At 42.1% G+C, this 21,500-nt stretch overlaps 1 protein-coding gene across 1 annotated transcript in view; it reads left to right on the forward strand.

Annotated features, from left to right (window-relative positions):
* Window positions 1-20,996, forward strand: part of LOC141912868 (uncharacterized) — a 34,016-nt gene extending 13,020 nt beyond the window's left edge. Inside the window, exons 2-7 of the mRNA XM_074804285.1 lie at window positions 16,686-17,240; window positions 18,795-19,011; window positions 19,095-19,265; window positions 19,449-19,554; window positions 19,805-19,938; window positions 20,533-20,996. Of these exons, the coding sequence (XP_074660386.1) occupies window positions 16,686-17,240; window positions 18,795-19,011; window positions 19,095-19,265; window positions 19,449-19,554; window positions 19,805-19,938; window positions 20,533-20,744 (1,395 nt within the window). The 3' untranslated portion in view covers window positions 20,745-20,996. The remainder of the gene's footprint in view (window positions 1-16,685; window positions 17,241-18,794; window positions 19,012-19,094; window positions 19,266-19,448; window positions 19,555-19,804; window positions 19,939-20,532) is intronic.
* Window positions 20,997-21,500: the final 504 nt, after the last annotated feature.

The following is a 21,500-nucleotide window of genomic DNA, read 5'->3' on the forward strand; positions in this document are numbered from 1 at the left end:
TATTGGCACATTGACTCTTTCATGGACCTGTTTTAATAGAACAAACTCTTCATTTTCTTCAGTCTGGATTTTTCATTCTCGTCGATATTTTCTGCATCGTGTATCGCTAACTGTAGAATCGTTATTCTGTCTTACGAATTTTAGTTGCTCATTGACTGAACCGAAAGTTTTTCAATCCTAGAATATCCTGATTCTTTTCAGATGCGGATTTAGGGGTTGGTCTCGGTGATCTGGACTTATGCTTTCCCACTTAGTTTGCTCTTTTCATCAAGACACACTTAGTTAAAACCTAGTTGAAACCTGCAGATTTGACACTCATCTTTCGGAACTGCATCTTTTCGGACCCCGCTAGTGGCTTCTGACATGGCTGCTACATCTGAGAAATGCCTAGTATTTTCTTCAAGACCCTGTTCTTCCAATTTTCCTCTACTTCTGCTATTACTCAGCCCCCACTTCTAAAATGAAACTCAATATTTTGATTAGTTCATCAAACTTTGTTTATATTATGGATACTTTATAGAATTGGAGCAATGCACGAGTTCATCACCACAGAAGACATCGGATACTGATTGTACTTAAATTATGAAAGCGTGTCATTATCAGCCGCGGCGGCGTCTCGGGTCACAATGAGTTGCACTTGTATGACGCATACAATATTCTACAGATGTCATTATCGTCCGTTATCTTGTAAAGGCACGCTCTGATGCCGGCGATGACTAAAAAACCGGCAGCAGCAAAACCTGTAGTCGAAACCAACAACTAAGAAGACGTTCATCGGCTTTGTCATCTCTCTCTCCGTCTCTGTGAGGGTATTGTATTGTGTATGTGCGTGAGATCGGCGCGACGACGATGGCGGAGTATGAATCATCGTTACTGATTATCCTCTGAGATGCTGTATGGCTGCTCAGGCGACAAACGGCTGCGCGCACGACTGATTAGGCATTGTAGGGCCACTCTGAGTTGTTCGCGCAGGTCAGACAGGATTTTCCAGTACGGCTGAAATTGCGTTCAGTTTGATCCGATCCTTAATGAGGAATCGGGAGCTATTATTATTTTCATCGTCAGCTGTGTCCCCGCGTGTTGTTCGAGGTCGTTCCTAAGACCTCAACTCGGATGAAGAACTGCTGCCTTTTTCGTAGTTCTACGTGGTTTTAGATTAAGTCAGTATCCTTGTACCTACAAATATATCTAAAAATGGTCTTATTCCACAAAGTAGTCTTTGACATTCGGGATCCAGTTACATAGCTAGCGGTTGACATTCGAATTTAAAGGTTGAAAATATTTGAAATGAACCACGTTGAAACTGGGGGAACATGGTTTGTTGGTGGAGAGATTTTATCTGTCGGCAAAATGGAAAACTTCAGACGCTAATAGTACCATGAGGTGACGAGAGAAATCCCACAATAAATTCAGCCAAAACGAGAAACTTAGATATATATATATATATATTTGCGCAAAGTTTCGGCTAAATACTATTAGCCATCATCAGTACGCCTGATGATGGCTAATAGTATTTAACCGAAACTTTGCGTAAACATATTTACTCATCTATTCAAGTTTCTCGTTTTGACTGAATCAATGTGGGATTTCTCTCGTTATCATCTTACACGGATATTGTGTATCTTCTCGTCTCACCATGAGGTGGTGTCAGGCAGGATGAGGTTTGAAGTCATTGTTGAATGCATCCCGAGCTTTACGGCTTCAAAAACGAGTAAACAGTAGTAGAAATTTTTAAAAAACGACATTTAGACAAAGCTCTTCGCGTCGATACCAGATGCTTCGCGTACGCGCGCCGCGTACATCTTTCCTCTCTTTCGTTGCCTCTTCATCATCATCATCATCATCATCATCTATCTATCTAACTATATACCGTATCGTGCTCTTCGCCGGGAGATGTTCTTTACAGCATCGTAAATTCCTGTTAAATCGTAGAATTTCACCCGATAACGCCATAAGCCGATGATGTATGCGAAGAGAAGTTCACATTGTGTTTCTTCGCGCTGTTGTTGTGTTTCGTGTTCACAGTGATGAAGATCGCGGGGTTTTTTTACTGCTCGAATGCAGTAGATTCAGCACGGGCAGATCTGTGAAAATGGGAAGGCCGGGTCCAGAAGAAATGAAAAGGCATTTCTCAGATAGAGCAGCCACTAGCGAGGCCCCACTCTGGGTGACAATAGTATGAAGGAATACATCCTTATAGGTTTAACTCTGTCTAAACAAATATGGCAACTTAAGTGGTAAGCCCTGAGACCACCCATTAAATCCACCCCTGATCAGCGGCGTTACGCCATGAATATTTCATTTTAAGTTATTTGCCAGTCGCGTATCGGGAACATAAAAAGTCTTTCTTTTCTTAGTTCAGTTTGGCAAATTTTATCTCACAATTGGTGACAGGGTCCAAGTTTTTTGCCTGTACCTCGTTGAGAATTGGGTAAATAGAAAGTTAAAATGTGGTGACTCTTGTCTGAAATATAAACGCGATTCTGGAACTTTGTGAAGAAATTGATTTTCTTTTCATAATGGGAAACTTGCTTTATCTAAAAGCCGAAGATCGATTGATAGTTATAACGTTGATTCGGGTGTGTTCTCCGTAAACGAGAAGAAAACTTGCTGAATCGCAAAGTTTTATCGGTTTAGCTGCCGGGTAAAGAAACAAAAACTTTAAGTGTCCTTTTATTGGACGGTTACATTAACCGGGGTTGAGTAAATCCTTTAAAACCGGAGTCGACAGTGTGAAGACACTTTCCTTATGATGAAACGCAAATAATAAAGCTCTGTAAATACAATATCAACGCGCGAGACTATTTCATTATCTCAGAAAGTTCTCGCTACGCGCGCGGCGCGCTCGCAAATGAAATATATATATATGAAAAATCGATTTCGAGAAAGGATAGTCAACAGAAAGGGTTATTTTCATCAAATCGACGTTTACATAACAGCCACTTGACTAACCTTTTGTAGAGCGCAGGGTAGCGCGATATACCAGTTGTAATCGGCTTTTGTTTTTATTTTCCGCCGCTGATATCTATTACTACTCCGGTTGGAAGTTTTTTCCGCTGTCAGTTTTATCGGAATATAATTGGTCTGTTCTTTTTCAAGGTTGGCTCAGCCGCCGAGCGATGCCGAACCCGCGGAGCTGTATGATAATAGCGCATCTGTATTAAAGAGTTGCACCTGAGTTTATTTATAAATATTTACGCGGGGCGGTTCGTTAGAATAGCGAGTTGAGAATACCGACATGACTTGAGTCATCTATATATCTATGCAGTGTCCTTTCTTTTTCACTACCCAGGCATCCCGCAGTTGTGAAGAGGGCTTTGTTTTCCCGAGCTGCGAAAGACCACCCACTGAATGTTGTACTATGTACCTGGGTGTTGCCTGCGGCCGGCGGCGCGGCCAGTGAAAATGATAATAACTGCTTATCAACAAAATGTCTACAGCTTTCTTATAATAGTTTAGTGAAGTTGAACAGCGCTGTTAAAACGTAATTTACAGAAATTCCCTCATCGTCTCTACCCCTCGTACAAAGAGTTTAGGTGTTTTCGCATTCATATCAAGAGATTTATATAAACAATAATACTTTAAAGGTGTAAAAACCAAATAATAAATAAAGAAATGGTGATCGACTTTTTCTCAACGTAAATCTTGTAATTGGTAGCACTTAGTCACGAATCCGGGCTTCCACAGGTATTTCTGTGTTATAGGTGATGAGAGTTTTTGCGGGAGAGATATCTATGTTTTATGAAAAAAAGAACATTATTGCCCGCATTGAATACATGATATGGTAGAATCCTCCTTACTCCGTGTCAGTCAACTCATAATATTTGAGTATTTCAAAGAGTGAACTCCGAACTTTGTACAAGTCAATGCATAAGACCGGCTCAACTTGACTCATATTTAGTAGGCTTCTGTATCAGTCAACTCAAATACTGGCCACAGTCAACTCATCCTCAAATCCGTGCGGGTTAAACTGCTCGCAGTCAACTTCCTATTTGGTATCGTTCGACTCCCCATCACTCGGTAATGGTCACTGACAAGTGCTGTAAGTCTTCTCTTCGTACCGGTCAACTCTAATCAGTCCCTGAAATATCATTGAATTGAATACGCGTTCAGAGACGATACACCTATGAACTCTTATCTATCTTAGAAGCCTTTTTGCTTTCAGGTATGAGTAGACAAGAGCCTGTCATGTTTATAAAGAGTGATCTTTCATAGCTCCTCATCGTAATCTCACAACTGATTACATACTTTACCCTGCATTCCTTCATCGTAGTTCTACCGTACGGTTGTGTACCGGCGTGTGTGTGCTTGGCGCGCATCGCTTTTTTGTTTGATGGATGATTTAGAAAAAGAATTGGGAATGAATCTTGGATTTATTGCAACACGGAATTTTTACACCCTCTTGTACGCGACTAACAGCGCCGCGTTAGGGGTACTTCGATTACGAGGAATGGTGGTCTCAGGATCCAGCTCCATAGGTCACAAGGCCCACATTGAAACCATAGATTAAACCATTTTCAATAGGTGTAGTACCTGATAGTACCATAGAAGTGTCGTTCTATGATACAGAAAGGTGAATGACCTAAGGAAGTTCTATCAGAACTGGTGGCAACGGTAAACAACTCATTTTCCCTTTTTCTCAATCTTTTCAGCCTGAGAAATATTGATTTGATTTCTGTAGCATATTTGCATTCTTTCATATTTGATGAAATCTTCCTTTGTAAATTGTCTTAGCTCATCAAGATTTAGAGGGACCTACTGCTGAGAATGGATGACTTTCTGATCGAGAACCGCCATTTATCACTGATAGAACAATAGCACGGATTTGACCTCAACGCGGAGACAACGACCGATGGTTGATGTTGTTGAACTACGACTCACCGAGGCGACTCGCGAACGACAGCAGTACTCGACAACGTCTAATCCGATTGCCACGACGTTCATTCTCGACGGTGTTCGATCGCGATTTCATTTGCGGCTATTGTTGAGTTACTTCTCATTAAAATAATGAATGGAGCGCCGGGGTGAACGTTGTATTGTTGCGTAGTTTGATGGAATGGCAGCTCCGTCGGGGATGACGGGTTCGCAGATGATGTCGAGATCGATTTTATTCATGATTCTACTGGAATTCTGCACGCAAGCACACAACACAATACAGCCTGAGTATCGATCTCTCGGCAACGGTTTGAAAGACGATCCTTCCTTTATTATCATTCTTATTGTTGACTTTGATTGAAAATGCGCTGAGTTTTTTTGCGTTATCGCTTGCTCTCACGTTTTGAAGATGTGAAGTACGTTAGCCAATCATAGCGGCTTTTACATGGAGATAATTTCTTTAGGTCAACTCTCATTGGTCGGCTTGATGATGTACACTAGCCAATCATTGTGGCTTTTACTTCAGAATATATAACTATAGGTCAGTTCTCAATTCTCATTGGTCAGTTTGATGAAGTACACTGATTAGCCGATCATAGTGGCTTATACTATGAGGTAAATTACTATAGGTCTATTCCGCTCATTGGTCAGTTTCTGAAAGTACACTTACTAGCCAATCATGGTGGCTTTTACATCGGGAAAAATACTATGGGTCAATAATCACTCATTCATTGGTCTGTTTGAGTAAATGTATCGCTCCTTAAAAGGTTTGATCTTATGAAACAGAATTAGGAAGTATGATCGAACCGTTTTGGGATATGACTGCGGAACAGGCTGAGGTGTACTGCAGTTTGCCGACAATGACTAAGAGCTAGACACTCAATTTCCCATAATCAGTTATAGATTTTAGGTATTGGGTTGTATTGAAGCGAGATCATTTCATATCGCCATCAGACAGGTTACAACACACACACAGAGGCAGAGAGTCTGATGTTGTTTATGAGTGACATCATTTGCAACTGACGTAAAGTCGATGATGATCATCAAGAACAGATCGCCATAGCAATCAATAACCCATTATAATACCGGTCCATTGTATATTACACACACAGCGGCAGTAACGCAGTAATGGCGGCTGGTTTCATCGGCGTCAGCGGCGAGCGAGCAAATCCGACGTTTAATTTAAAGTTTACAACTCGTTTTGCTCGACGCCGTCGTCGACGGTAACTAGGAGTCTGTAACTAATCCGTGATTCGGTCGCTCCATCTATAATCGGGTATTGATCGAGGTCGCGAATTATCTTACACAGCCCTGAACACTCGCACACATATATACACACACCTCAAATAGAAACACTCATGCGTGTGTGCGCACACTCATTTGTGACACTTACATTTGCGTATAATACATACACAACGCACACATTCCTCTACACACACTTTCCTCTTTACACACATTCCTCTACACACATTCCTCTACACACACATTCCTCTACATTCTACATTGCACACTCATTAATTGGCACACACACTCCATGAACACTCATAGTCAATCACACCTTCACACCCTATGGTACGAGTGCTGCCCAAAAACATTGGACCGGGCTCGAGCCAAAATTTAGCACGAAAGTTATTGCATGTGAATTGCAACTGGTTCTGGATGTGACTCACTTCACTTGGTTTAAGCATTGTTTAGTATTGAGTTAGTAGTTTAAATGTAAACATGATACCTAATGGGCCAAATTTGACTCGGCCAGATCTTCTCAGGCCAGATCGTCTCCCGTGTGATCGTGGCTATTGTTGTTTGGCATCAGTCACCTCATGTGAGCTGCCTCCCACCCTCCCCGCCTGCTGCTGCTGCTGCTTACATATTATATTCAAGCAATCGGCGTCATTAGCATACAAATAGAGAATCGAACGTCGACAATGCCCCAGTGAACAGGCATTTTGTTTTTGCGATGACTAATGCGCAGAGCGGCGTGTAGTGCGTCGACGCAGCACCGTCGACTGTGATGGAATCCGAATTCGAATTCCTTCACTCTCTGTCAAAAATGGATGCATGAGTAATTTAAATAAATTTGCCTCAAAATTGGATTGTGCATTCTTGCTCGAGGGAATTTGATTCGATTCGCGATCGAAGCGACTGATTCTTGATCCGCCGTCGTCGATGCCGCCGAGTAACCGGGGTATTGTTGAGGCCTGCGCGAATCCGTCCGGGCCGCGGCGGTAGAGTCTGCGGCGTCGTAGACGAAAAATCAACGCGCCGAAACTAATGAGGTCATACCATCAATAATAGGATGTTTGTTCGGGAATTTCACGCGATTTCGATTTCAACGAATCGATGGCGGTTCAGTACGACGCGTCGCGCGCCGCGGTGGAAACCGGTTGATAACTAAACGTAGATAACGTCAAAAATATTCCAGTTCACGATTCGTCGCCAGGCATCATTGTGCGTATCGCGCTCATGCGCGAGTTGAAAAGGCCAACAACAATCGTAATTCGGATCAACAATTGTCTAAGATTAAGATTGAAAACTGCCTACTACAGTAAACCTCGGGACAAACTGGGACTGTAGAATCTGATCAAGGAGGCGAAAATGAAATGAAATATCAACGGGCATTGTCTATGTTCTTGTCGATTGCTTTTGCTCGGATGGTTGCAGATGTATTGTTGGTACACTGATAAGCCCCAGTACAAAGTTTCGAGGCCACATATTCCCTGTGGCCACCGGGGGCGGGGGTGTTGGGATTGGGTAACTGAACAATTGAAAAAGTGACAATTTCATTACATTGAAAGGTTGGATACAAGTAGTTTATGAATGACATGAAAATTTAGATTTAGCTGATCAAGTTTTTACTGCGTACACAGTTTGCAGGAATGCCGGTGATTTCTTTTTTACGGAAGTTTGTCTGGCGAATTATTTTTAGGCTTTTTTTTTATGTCCATTGTTTGAAGCGTGCGGATCAGCTGCGGATACGTTGTACATAAAATCTCAAGTTTACGCCGTCAAACATTATTTGTTCGTTTCATCTTGTGTGTTTGAGCCATGAGAAAAAAACGATAACAAAAAGATTTCCGTACTACTTGTTCTCTCTCTCTTTCTCCTCTCTCTTTCTCTGTGACAGAGGATCAAACGCTTTTCGACAATAAATATTATGTCTGAAGGAGAGAGTTGAGTTGGAGTGTGCCATCGGGCAATAAATTCACTTTCTATGTGACTCATGCCCGCATCTGTAAACGTTATTTCATTGCTGTTTTTAAAAGGATGGTCCTCGATGAACTATCACCGGGGCATTTCATTTCACAAGTTTAAAGACAGTTTGTGTATTGATCGCATTTTTGCAGCCTGTATATTCAAACATTCTCAGAGGATAGTCCTATTTCGGGGACATATTTTTTCTACCAAAGAATTGTCAATACGATTCTCGATCAATACATGTTTCATGAAAAGAAATGAACAGATTCTAACATTTTAAACCGAGAAAATCCTCAGATTTTTACTCACCGAATTTTGTGAGTGGAAAAATTAAGGGAGGAAAACCCAGGGAATTTGTAAATTGGTGTACTTGTAAACAATCAGGTCATCTTTTTTCCGACTCGGTTTAATGCATTATTCGCGACGAGAGAAGTGAAATTGTAAGCATTTCAATCCAAACGCGTTGATGCTCTTCCATTCGATCGATACTGTCACAGACGCAGGGAGAGAGTCTCATCCCATTCCTTCCAACAATCAACTACACATAAAACATCTATAAACCATTGTTTAGAGAGAGAGAGATGGATATCAGATATTCATTCTCGATTGTCTGCGTAAATCTTCCTACGCACGCGTTCTACTACAACAATCAGGGGTTCACGGCGACGAACGAGAGCAGAAGACAATATCGACGACGACTACATCGACATCTACACGGAAACAATAATTACCGGGAGTTTTTTTTATAGATTTCCCCTGTTGTCGACGACGGTTCGACAATTGAAGAGGTTTAGCCATGGTTTTCTTTTATCCGTCGACGACGACGACGACGAAGATGAAAATATTATTTTCCTCTGTTCGACGACGACGGTTCGATATACGCGTTAGTCACACGACGACGATTGTAGCGGACAGACGGACGAACGGACCGTACTGCGGCGACTGATTTCATTGTCGTCCTCATCGATAAGTTTTTTCTCCCGAGAAAGAAATGGTGCGCTATAAAATGGTGCGAGCTGTTATGGCTTCCGCGCGCGATACATACCGATATAACTCGATAAATCGTGTATTTAGTCATTATTATTCGTTGTGTTTTCGCGGTATAAAACCCACTCATTAGTTAGCACTGATAGAGCTTCATCTATTGACTGTGTGTGAAGTTCTATCAGGAATGTATTCGGTCTGAAGTATTGCTGCCTTATTTTCATTGCTCGAAAGCCTTAGGGGCAGTAGTGCGGTTTCCATTGACCACTAGTTGACAGTCAAACACCCTCCACCACCCCCCTTCCACCACCCACCCCTCTTAACCCAAAAGGCATCCAGATAGATTTGGGATCTACTTCTTTTATAAACCTAGTTACCAACTATAGATACTTCAGGTTATAGCCCCATTTATGATTCACCTCAGAATGCTGCTGCTGCTGCTGCTGCTGCTGCTGCTGCTGCTGCTGCTGCTGCTGCTGCTGCTGCTGCTGCTGCTGCTGCTGCTGCTGCTGCTGCTGCTGCTGCTGCTGCTGCTGCTGCTGCTGCTGCTGCTACTCATGAAGGCAAATTCTTTTTAAAAGATTTTCGGCCATTTGGAAGTATGAACAACCCATGGCAAAGTTCCTGGATACGCCCCTGGGCCTGGTTTTATAGACTGGTATTACCTTTAACCCGAGGGCTAACTTAGTTCATTTTCAATTTAGTTAGCCCCTGGGTTAAAGGTAATACCGGTCTATAAAACCGGGCCCTGGTGACCAGTGGTCGAGTTAATCTGGTGTTGAAAACCTATCTACGAAACCAGGTTGGAAGCACCTGAATTTCATAATAGGGTAAATAGCAGACTTCAGAGTAAGATTGTATGGACTCGGATCGCAGAAATACGACCTCCAGACGGTGACATTTCGAATTACCTTTGAAATCCTATATTTGTACCCTCTTAGTGTAACAAGAATCCAGTATAGAATGAAATAGAAGTGTAAATGACTTGAAAGACCACCAGGTGGTGATATAGGTTTGTCAACTCCAAAAATAACGTGATCATGCATTAATAGCCGCGATTACACAAACGTTTTGGGCCGGTTCGCATGGGCCAAAATTTGACGCAGGCCATATCGAATGTAAAGCCTATTCGAATGAAAAAGATGGCGTCAATGGATGCGCACGAGCCGCAATTATTATAACGTAATTGAAGGTCTATTCAAACAGTGTAGTTAGTGTATGTATTGTTCAACTGCGGCGACGTCGTCCTAAGTTACCGTATCTTGTCCGTATCCATTCTACCTCACGTAGAGCAGACGCGATACCGGCCGACAACCAACGTTAAACTCAATTATACACCGCGAAATGCGTCTTAAAGCCAACAATTGTCAAATCCGATTTCGTCGTCGAGGCAATGACGACATTTCGTGTCGTCGGGAATCGTGGAGATCGCTCGGAAAGAATCACGGCACGTCGACGGTAAACGGTAGTCATCTTAACTCCCCGACTACAAAGGGCGCTGTAAAAAACAACATGAGTAAGAGGAGCAATGGTGAATGGAAGCTTAGTTATATTCCCTATAATCATTCTGGTCATGATGTCGGTCGTTCTGAATGGTGCGAATTCTTCCCCTTTTTGGGTTCAGAAGGCGTGATGCTGTTGCACGCACTATCAGCGCTGAGTGACAAGCGGGTTCGGTCCTGCTGGTTGCTCTTACAGCGCGCAGGCAATACTTTTAAGGCTGTCCTGTCATAAGGTTAAGACACAATCCAATATGGTTTATCTTGCAAACCAAGATCAAGATAATGTCGAGTAAGATAAAACAAAACGGGATAAAAAAACAAAAGCTAATTTAGAATTTTGCCTGGGAAATTGAATGCAGGTTTTTTTGAGGTGAACTGTAGTTCTTAAGGTCTTCGATGCAATGTCTTGTATGATAGCACTTATTGAAGAGTCTTCAAGTTTAGGCGCTTATTGAGGTTTTCGAACTCTCAAGACAATGAGCAGAATATTCTGGCCCCAGTTTTATGACTTATGAGTTTTATGTTTTTAGACTGGTACTAACCCTGGGCTTACTCAATTGAAAATGAACTGAATTAGCACCAGTCTATAAAACCAGGCCCAGCATATCCGATGCAGCCAAATAATTAAAATTGTAAGCATGTGTATTTATATGCGCGAGGTGGCCTTCTCTTTGATGTATTGTGTAAAGCTGCCACGGAGCAAGCGTGTCCAGAAGTGAAAAAATCCGGCCGATATTTCTTAATATGTTTTGTTAAACAACAATGAACTGCGGTTGTTATGTACGGTAGCCGAGAGCGAGCGAGCGAGCGCGCTGTTGTGTTGAATCGATGCGTTCTGAGCTATGCGCCCCCGATATGATGATGACGGTAATTTGCGAAGCTAGTTGTCAGCTCGCGCAGGCGAATAATTGGCTAGATTCAACGCCGGAATTAGATACAATTGTTTTATACGGCAACAAAGGGAATTTGCTGATCGGCGTCCGAGATACGGCTAATTCTATGTTATATCTGAGGTAGCAGCTATACGAGCAACAATAGCCGCGGAGATCACACGGAGATGATTTGGCCCCGGCCAACATGGCACGGATCAGGTACGAGTCAAATTTGGCCCGTGCCTAATTAGAGAGCGCGTTCACACATAAACCACTCACTCGATGCTTAACAATGCTTAAACAAAGCGAAGTGAGTCACTTCAGGAACCAGTTGAAATTTTAAAAGTCACGGAAGTCTGGAAAATTTTGTGGGAAAAATGCTAAGGAAATTTGTTGATTGCTAGATCGCCCTAAAATCAATAAGTTTTCATCTATTGAAATCATAAATTAATCAGTATACCTATTTATCAAGTATCTTAACAACTGGCTTGATCAATATTTATGCTTAACTCAAGATCTGGGTCCTCCATCCTTCCTTTTTCAAAACTCACTTCGGAATCTTGCATTTCACTTGAGTAAAAACATGCGGATAGAAAATGAACTGTCGTCGACTTGAGTCACCAATCACTTCAACGGTTTAACATATATTTTAATAATAGCCCGTCTAAATGTGTTAGAAGAGCATAAATGACGCGCGTTGAATACCATTAGCAACCCGATCTTAAGCATCCTTTAACAGTCATTGCCGGCATTCTTATTCAACACTTCATCTATGAAAAGTTACATATTGTTTTTCGATTCTCATATATTGGAAAATTTAAACCAGCGCCGGCGTATCATCAAGTGTTTAATTGTAACCAAGGATAGGAGTTTATTGTGTGTTGAATGAGATTGAAAAATCAATCATCTCCAGTTGGGAAGTGCTCTCTCTCTCTCTCTCTCTCTCTCTCGTTTAAAGTTTGTCTCTTGACGCTGGTTTCCGACGACGACGTACTCACTGTCTTCCGTAATGGTCTACTAGTATCTATTGACTTGAGACAACGAAAATGGCGCCCATCTTAGCGTATTTTTTCCATCCATCCGGAAGGAACCCGAATCTGTACGATTTTGATATAGACAGGCGACTAGTGTTTATAGTGATGACCGGTTAGTATCAACTTCATGGTAGATGAAGACAGTCAGAAGCTTGTATTGTAAATTAATTGTTGACGATTGACCATTTCTTCCACTACTGCTGCTGCTGCTGCTGCTGCTGCTGCGGCTGCTGATATGATGATCATCATGTGTTTTTTAATAATGGCATTCCGTCACACGAGGATCTATTCTCGACTAGAGTGTGATTCATCCATGGTGGGCCTCATCGACGACGATGACGAGGAGAACACCATTGCGTCAGTAATAGTTGGATGTGCGCAGGCATGCATGCATGCATATCGAGTAGTTCGCCTGTTCTCTGCCTATTCTTTACGTTATTCGCTCATTCAGGCTTCACAATGAACATCGATTAATGCCGGAGCATGGAAATAATGAACAGCGTTCAGGATTTCTGCCTCGCGTGAATCATACCAAAAATGATTTTCATAATTCGTAATACCGTTGGTATCATCGCGCAGCGCGTTGGTTGTTTAGCCTGAAAAGGGTCTTATCATAAAAATGTCCTGTATTCAGTGTGTTAACCCTTTCACTGCTGACTGACTAATTCATACCTAAGTGCTGGAGATAATTTTGAAATGTTTTAGAATCCCATCCCAGTGTTTAGTAACAGGCATGTGTCTACACTGCGGTGCGGTGTATCGTAAGTTTACTGATATTTTGTTATGTTTGACACCACAGGTGATGCCATCTTTCTTTAGAGATAAAAACTAACTACTGATTACATCAATACACTATGCTGCAGTGTATTAGCAACGTCCATCACCGATTGATACACCGCACTGTGGTGTAGACATACTGAAAGGGTTAATAAAACTCATAAAGTATCTTCAAATTGAATATTAGTAATTAAACATCCAGTAAGAAATTTTGAGGTTTCATATTCAAAGTTAACAAAGTTTTTTTCCATATTCACATAGTTTACAGTTGTATCTTTATTCAATATTTCTGAACTCGGATTTCGATCGTGTGAACTGCCTACGAAATGTATCGCGCGAAATCTTTTATCCGTCGTACAACATGAGACCATTTTCTTGATTTATTTTCGAAGAATGAGTTTTGAATGCGGGAATATGAATTCGTCGCCGCTGCAACAGTGTCATTGTAAACCGGCACTGCTGTCTCATTGATGAACGATCCCCCCTCTGAGGCTATCGACGCTGAGTCATAGTCAAACGCGATTGCAGCGTTTCGCCCCGGAGTCTATACAAATTTGTTAATGTGCATTATGCAAATTGAATGTGATGATCCGGCGGATTATCCCAACTTTTAAAAGCCCATTAAACAAACGCCGAGTCTGATGGTGTTTTAATGCTTCGACGATGATGAATAATCGTGTTTGTAATATCTTCTCGGGCAGAATCCGGGCGTTCCGGTCAGAAACTGGGATCTGTTACGGAGAGAATGCTGGCTTGGGTCTGTTAGGCCCGACCAAAACATCGTCGGACCAGGCCCATGCCAATTGTTGCATGTGAATTGCAACTGGTTCCAGAAGTGATTCACTCGCTTTTTTTAAGCATCGTTTAGTATCGAGTGAGTGGTTTACGTGTGAACGCGCTCTCTAATTAAGCACGGGCCAAATTTGGCTCAGCCCCGATCTGTGCCAATTTTGCCCAGGTCTGAAATATAGGTGCATGATTGATGACGGGGACTTATTTTACACTAATGAATAGATGCAGCCCCTCTAAATTCTGAGCACAAGTAGAAACGTCAAACTGTTCCTTGTCTTTTTACATATCCATTCTTTATTCATTCGATATTTGAAAATCATTGTCAACGTCGTGAATTATACACGGATTACGGTGCATTCAGTTTCTCTGATCGACGAATGTCAAAACGCCGCCGTCAAATTGCCATCGAAATCGAGAGCTAATATTCACCGTCGTCTAACGTTTCTCTGAGCACACACACAAAACACACGAATATCTTCGAAAATAATGAGCGAGAATTTTTCCATCGCGTCGTCGTCGCCGCCGCCGATGCCGCGTTCTATCGTACCGATAAGTCTCGGTAAGCCGCCGCCGATAATACGCCCGATAATATTGGTGCAAGGATTTATACGCGGGGCAAGGTAATAGACGGCCGATCGGATGTCGCCGGGTAGATTCGCATCGCGGCGTCGAATTGCGGGGATTTCGTCGAAAATTGAAACTTTCTCCGTTTGTTTGCGTACGCGATTCGATAGTCAGTATAAATAGCGATAATCGCGCGCGATGAATATTCGCAGATGAAAAACGATGAGACATAAAATGGCCGAACGAATAAACGCTCGACGGCGGCGGCGGCGATGATCGTAATCTTCGGAAATTCCCGGGCGGACAAACGCGCGACAAAGCAAACGTCTCCTCTCTTTGTAACACGCGAAATGAGCAACGTTCGACTACAAAAGCCGCGCGTTGTTGTTCTAGTATAATCGTGTTGATCCGAAGCGGTTCTCGTTTTGTTTATTCGTCATTAAAAAACATGTTTTATTTTTATCGTGAGTCTATTGTGATGCAGATTATTACGTCGTCGTAGTCTCGTCGTGGAGAGCGGAGGATATTCAAGCGAAACGCGCCCGCGCGCTATCTGTAAATCGGTCCGTATTTTTTTTTTTTTCCCCCGATGATGAATGAATGAATGAATGGTTTATCTCCGAGTTACGCAACTTGTTTCTTGCCATGAATACAAATCTATTGATTTTAATGTCCGTTTCGAATAAGAGGAAAACGATCGCGATATTCTCTTATTCGTCCTTAGTTGTGAGTTGGATTTTATTTGAACCGTCCAAGTTTCATCTGTGGTTATATCTGTGGTGGTTGGTCGTATGCATCAGAAGCCAGTTACGCAACTGGACCTAGTTCCACAGTTCTGACTTAAATTTGACTCGAGAGTTAACTCAATGAAAATGAGCTAATGTTAACTTCAACTCACAACTGTAGAACTGGGCCCTGGTGGTTAACTTTTCTCTAATCAGGCACAGCCAAATTTGACTCGGGGCAAAATCATCTCCGCGTGATCGCTACTTGTGATGTACGTTGAGTTAGAATTAGTTAATTTTCAAGTTGGACCCTTCCTGGAGTCGACTCTGTTGTTGAACCCTTCCTGGAGTCGACTCTGTTGTTAAACCCTTCCTGGAGTCGACTCTGTTGTTGAATCCTTCCTGGAGTCGACTCTGTTGTTGAACCCTGCCTGGAGTCGACTCTGTTGTTGAACCCTGCCTGGAGTCGACTCTTTTGTTGAACCCTTCCTGGAGTCGACTCTGTTGTTAAACCCTTCCTGGAGTCGACTGAAACTGTTTCGCTGTTCTGCTGTAATTCCTGCGTTGTTTATGTGTCATCGTATAGATTAACGCTTGAATTTCCGGGGGTTAGCTCGCGAAATCCATCGATAATAGGCACTTACAATTCGACGACAATTGCTCGATAATAAGTCGACTGTCGACTGGGGTAAACGGGTTGTTAAGCTTCGGCGTTTCTATTTGTATGCATAAACTCGTGAAATCTGAGCTTAACAATGTAATATGTCCATTATCTTGTCATTAAAACTGCATTTATTGTGCGAGCGCGCGGTCCACTTCGATCTGATCTCTGTATACATCGTCGTCTTAACGATGACCGACCAGTTTGTGAATTCAGAACAGAGCGTATCGCACGTATGAAGTACGTGCATATGAATACCGGGCGTATTGAAGATTTACTCGTTAGCTGCCGGCGTCGAGGGGTAATGGCAATTTACTGTTATCCGATAAAACAAATTTCATTTTGTCAAAATGCTTCCAGGCGAATATTTTACTTCATTATGTAGTTCGGATGATTCACCGTAGATAGCAGCACTATCTAGCATCCAGCAGACTTGTGGTCTTCTGAACAGAAATATGAAAGTTGTTACTGACGGTCTTACCCCCTTGAATACTGGTTAATTTGTACAGAGATATGAAATTAGTCACTGGGGATTACCCCTTGATAACTGATTGGTTTGAAGGTCTTACCCCTTTTGATAACTGATTAATTTCAGGGACATTTCAATGAACTATTCCTGAAAATGTTAGAAACATGTTGAAGTTATGAACTTTGTAAATTGTTACACGTGAAATTAATGAACGAAACTGTTTTTGTATTTTTAGGGTCGTCAGAACAGCCAAGAAAATAGAATATCATCGCACAGTCCGGTTGCCATGATGCCCGACGCAAATACTTCATCAACATCACCCCAATCATTGAGCCTGCGTACGTCACCTGTTCCATCTCCTCAGCCGTTACGCTCAGCTCACCACTCTCCGCGTTCTTCACCGTCAATGTCGTCGCAATGGAAACCACAATCCGACGACGACATGCCGCTGAATTTGTCGAAGCCGAAATCGGAACTTTACAATTCGTCGTCTTCGGACAGCGATCAGAAATCGCAGTTGTTGTCTGCAGGGGGCGCTGCTTCGATGATCATACCGCCGCCAGCGCATAGTAATCATTCGCGTAACGGTTTTGCCGGACCGGCCGCTGTTCCGTTCGATATGGCCGCAGCGATGAAGCCGCCATTCGGACTGCTTCCACAGTATATGAACGCGAATCCGTTCACCGGATTACAGCTCAGCGTTCGACCGCCTAGCAGCGCGAGTTTGAACAGCATTTTGGCGCATTCCAGTTTGAAACCAGCCCAGGCAGCTATTGGTAAAGAGCGAAGGGTACGTATTATTTTTTTTACCGAAAAAGAATTACAGGGTAGCCACTTATCTGGAAATTAGCGAATTTTCTTTTTGAAAAGGTTGGGGAATCATCAAGGAATTTTGTGGAAAAAAAGCTAAAATTCTGGGAAATTGTTGAGATTGCCATGTCGCGCGTAAAGTCAAACAGATTGATTGGATACTTAGCAGATCAAGTCAGGGAAAACAATGTGCATGTCAGGCAATAGTCAGGGAAAAAGCAGTCCACCCTGATGTATATTACTACTAATAGCTAGAGTTTAGTGTTTATTTCTTCAGTGAATTTTAGAATTAACTATGCACGATATATTTGGATTATATTATTGACAGATAAAAAAGTAAAGTGAAAAAGGAAAAACAATGCTCTAATGCAATTGAATATTTTAGTGCACTAGTGGTAATCTGATAGTAGTTTCTAGCACTAGTAGTCATCTGATAGTAGTTTCTAGCACTAGTGGTCATCTGATAGTAGTTTCTAGCACTAGTGGTCATCTGATAGTAGTTTCTAGCACTAGTGGTCATCTGATAGTAGTTTCTAGCACTAGTGGTCATCTGATAGTAGTTTCTGGCACCAGTGGTAATCTGATAGTAGTTTCGACTGTGATTATAGAAATCATTATTTCACCTTCTATACAGAAGATAACAATATATACATTGAATTGACTAAAGGCTTGGTTGTGGTTGGTCACTTCACTGTCAGTTGACCTGGGTAGATGTTATTCATTGAGTACTTGTGATGTCACTGGTCATGTGACCTAAGGTTAGGGTTAGCTGCTGGCACTCAGTGCCTGTGATGTCACTGGTCACCTGACCTAGGGTTAGGGTTAGCTGCTGGCACTCAGTGCCTGTGATGTCACTGGTCACCTGACCTAGGGTTAGGGTTAGCTGCTGGCACTCAGTGCCTGTGATGTCACTGGTCACCTGACCTAGGGTTAGGGTTAGCTGCTGGCACTCAGTGCCTGTGATGTCACTGGTCACCTGACCTAGGGTTAGGGTTAGCTGCTAGTACTGAGTGGTTGTGATGTCACCGGTCACCTGATCTAGGGTAAGGGCTAGCTGCTAGTACTGAGTGCCTGTGATGTCACTGGTTATATTTGAGCAGAATGAGTTCATTTGCAATTTGAATCCTAGATTGAAATCTTAGGCCAGAATTGTTGAACTTAATTCTGGTATTTATATAGTAGTGTCTGCCCGACTTAAGCTCAATTCTTAATTTTCCATCCAGAGTGAGGGAGAGATAAAGAAAGAAATTTAAAACAATGTCCACATTTCAAGTCTAGTTAAACATGACCAGACATTTCGAATAATCTAGACGGTAGTTAAAGTCTGATAATATTAGTTTGTGAAACTTAAAAGTCAAGAAGAAACAATGTGCATGTCAGGGAGTAGCCTGCGGAAAAGCAAGTCAAATATGAAGTGGTCACCCTGTATTATGCCACGTTTAATTTGTTATAACAAGGCTTTGCTGAAGTCAAAATATCATCGATTTGATAAGGCAAAATTTTTTAGTTCATGACAAATGTTTTCCAATTTCAGGAGAAGCTCGTCCAGGAAGCGATAGCTCGATCGATGCCCACACACACGCTACCGAGTCCCGTTATTCCGTCTGTATCGTTAATGTATTCTCACGCCGGTCTGCCCCACCAGATGGCGCAGATGGGTCCGATGTCGCCGGTGAAAGACGAACCGCAAACCAATCCGGACTATGTACAGTCGCTGCAAAGTGAGCTGCCATACTACAACGAAGATAAAAGTAAACTTTTTATTAAACAGAAAATTTTAAATTCGATTTTCAAGTCGACGTTACTTAACCAAATACGTTTCTTCGATTTGCAGGCAAAATGTTCGGTGCCAAAATCATCCGGGCGCAGAAGGACAAGTCGGACAACAATCGACCGCACGTGAAACGACCGATGAACGCGTTCATGGTTTGGGCGCGCGAAGAACGACGAAAAATTCTCAAAGCTTGCCCCGATATGCACAACTCAAATATTAGTAAAATTCTCGGTGAGTGAAGAATCCGTTTCATGTCACCGTTCGAACTGCAGTTTTAACTTGATGTCTCCTTTCAGGCTCCTATCATCAATTTCATCTCTATCATGTTGTTTGTGTTACCTTAATTTAATCAATGACAAAATAACTATTATGTATGATCTAATGATTTAACCAGAGTTTATTTGTCACATGTAGGTGCGAAATGGAAAGCTATGTCAAATGCCGACAAACAGCCATATTACGAAGAACAATCTCGACTCAGTAAATTACACATGGAAAAACATCCAGACTATAGATACAGGTAACACACGCAATACTTCTTTTACTTAAAGAAACTGCCACAAATTACGGGCTGCAGTTGCTGAAAAGTTGGTTAAAGATAACCATTGGATAAATACCGTAGTGACAATGAATTTTGTCACTACGTCAACTATCAACTGGTTAACTTTTGAACAACTGCAGCCCCTGAATTCTGAACCTGTGAACACATCGATTTATCACATTTCTACCCGGGATATTTCTATGTACAACTCGTTCTTATTTTCTCACAGGCCCCGTCCAAAACGTACGTGTATTGTGGATGGAAAGAAGCTACGAATATCCGAATATAAATCGTTGATGAGAAATAGACGACAAGAAGTGCGTCGTATCTGGTACGGAGAGGGTGGAACTACTTACGTCGAAGGTAATTATCGCATGGGAAAAAAACATAACGGTGGACATCGGTTGCGTAAGAACTTCTTGGAAGTACGATACACCTACTTATGTGTCGGTAACCTTTTTAACAAAAAAGTCAGTCGAGTTTGTACCCTCTGTTATAGAACAGCATGTTAGGTTGGGATTAGAGCTCATACCTGTATGTGACTGTTGTATGAGCCTGTTGATATTGTGATGAAATCTCGCAAAAACGATTGGTTTTTCCTCCTATAGGTTTTATATCAAATCCTGAACTAATTAGAATATAGTCGAAACGTTGAATAAACTGCTTGCTCAAGGAATACAGTATTCCTGAAGAAGACTATTAGAATATAGTTGAAACGTCGAATAAATTACTAGATCAAGGGAATACAGTATTCCTGAATATGACTATTAGAATACAGTTGAACCGTTGAATAAACTACACTAGCTCAAGGAATAAAGTATTCCTGAATATGACTATTAGTATTGAATTGAAACGTTGAATAAACTAAACTAGCTCAAGGAAACATTTTCAGAATTAATATTATGTTTTCGTTATTATTGTGAGATTCTCCATTTCATATTAAATCGTTATTTTCAGGTAACCACGCGTCTCCTGCATCATCGTTACTCAGTTCCGTTTCTCCGGCAGCATCGACTTCATCTCCGATGAGTTTCACGAGCGCGTCGTCGCCGTCTCTCGTCGCATTTCCAACCAACGAGAGTCCGTCGGGTCTGACGACGTCGGTGATCGCGGCGAGTCCGTCGCGTGATTCGTTACCGACGATGGTCGCCATGCAACACGAACGATGAGCGCGCGTTTCGGCGGCCCGAATCGAGGAGAGAGGGACAGACGGACGGATGGATGGATGGAAACCGGGCGAATGATAATAATCGATACTTCCACTAATAACTACGAAGGACCAAACACTGTACATAGCGCTCTCGTCCACCGCGAGGTGGCGCTGGTTGAAATTTTTATATCTCCGTACGTTGTGCCGAAAAAAAAACACATTTTTACATCACTGAAATATGCATTTGCGTCTGACGGCAATGACCGACCTTCGAGCTCCACGGGCGAAACAAACCGAATGTTTAGTTCTGTCCAAACTGTAAGACGGTGCTTCGTCCTCGATTAATTAGCTGACATATATATATATATATATATATATGTTCTCCAATGGGTGGCGTTGCTGATCGATATGTTTACGAACTCGCTTGCCAGAGATTGAGCGCGTATTGTTCGACTATCAGTACCATATCATTAACACACGTCGAGACCACCGTCGAATCGTCGGTACTTCGAGACGACGCACGACTTAAGATGACGATCCGGCTCCAGTTTCAGCATCTTATTAGGTTATATATGTGTATTGTATATGTAGGATTTTATAAATGATATATGTACAGTTGAACTGGTAATAATTCATCGCGCAACGACTTAAGCCAAAAACAAATATAGGGCCAAATGATTATAATAATGATAGGGTAATCTATGTTTAGTAATAGATAGTATTTTTCCACATTTTTCTGTGTGTGTATATGATAAGTTTCTAATGCTAAACTAAC

Source organism: Tubulanus polymorphus, chromosome 11 (genome assembly GCF_964204645.1).
Source record: "Tubulanus polymorphus chromosome 11, tnTubPoly1.2, whole genome shotgun sequence".
In the NCBI taxonomy this organism is placed as follows: domain Eukaryota; kingdom Metazoa; phylum Nemertea; class Palaeonemertea; order Tubulaniformes; family Tubulanidae; genus Tubulanus; species Tubulanus polymorphus.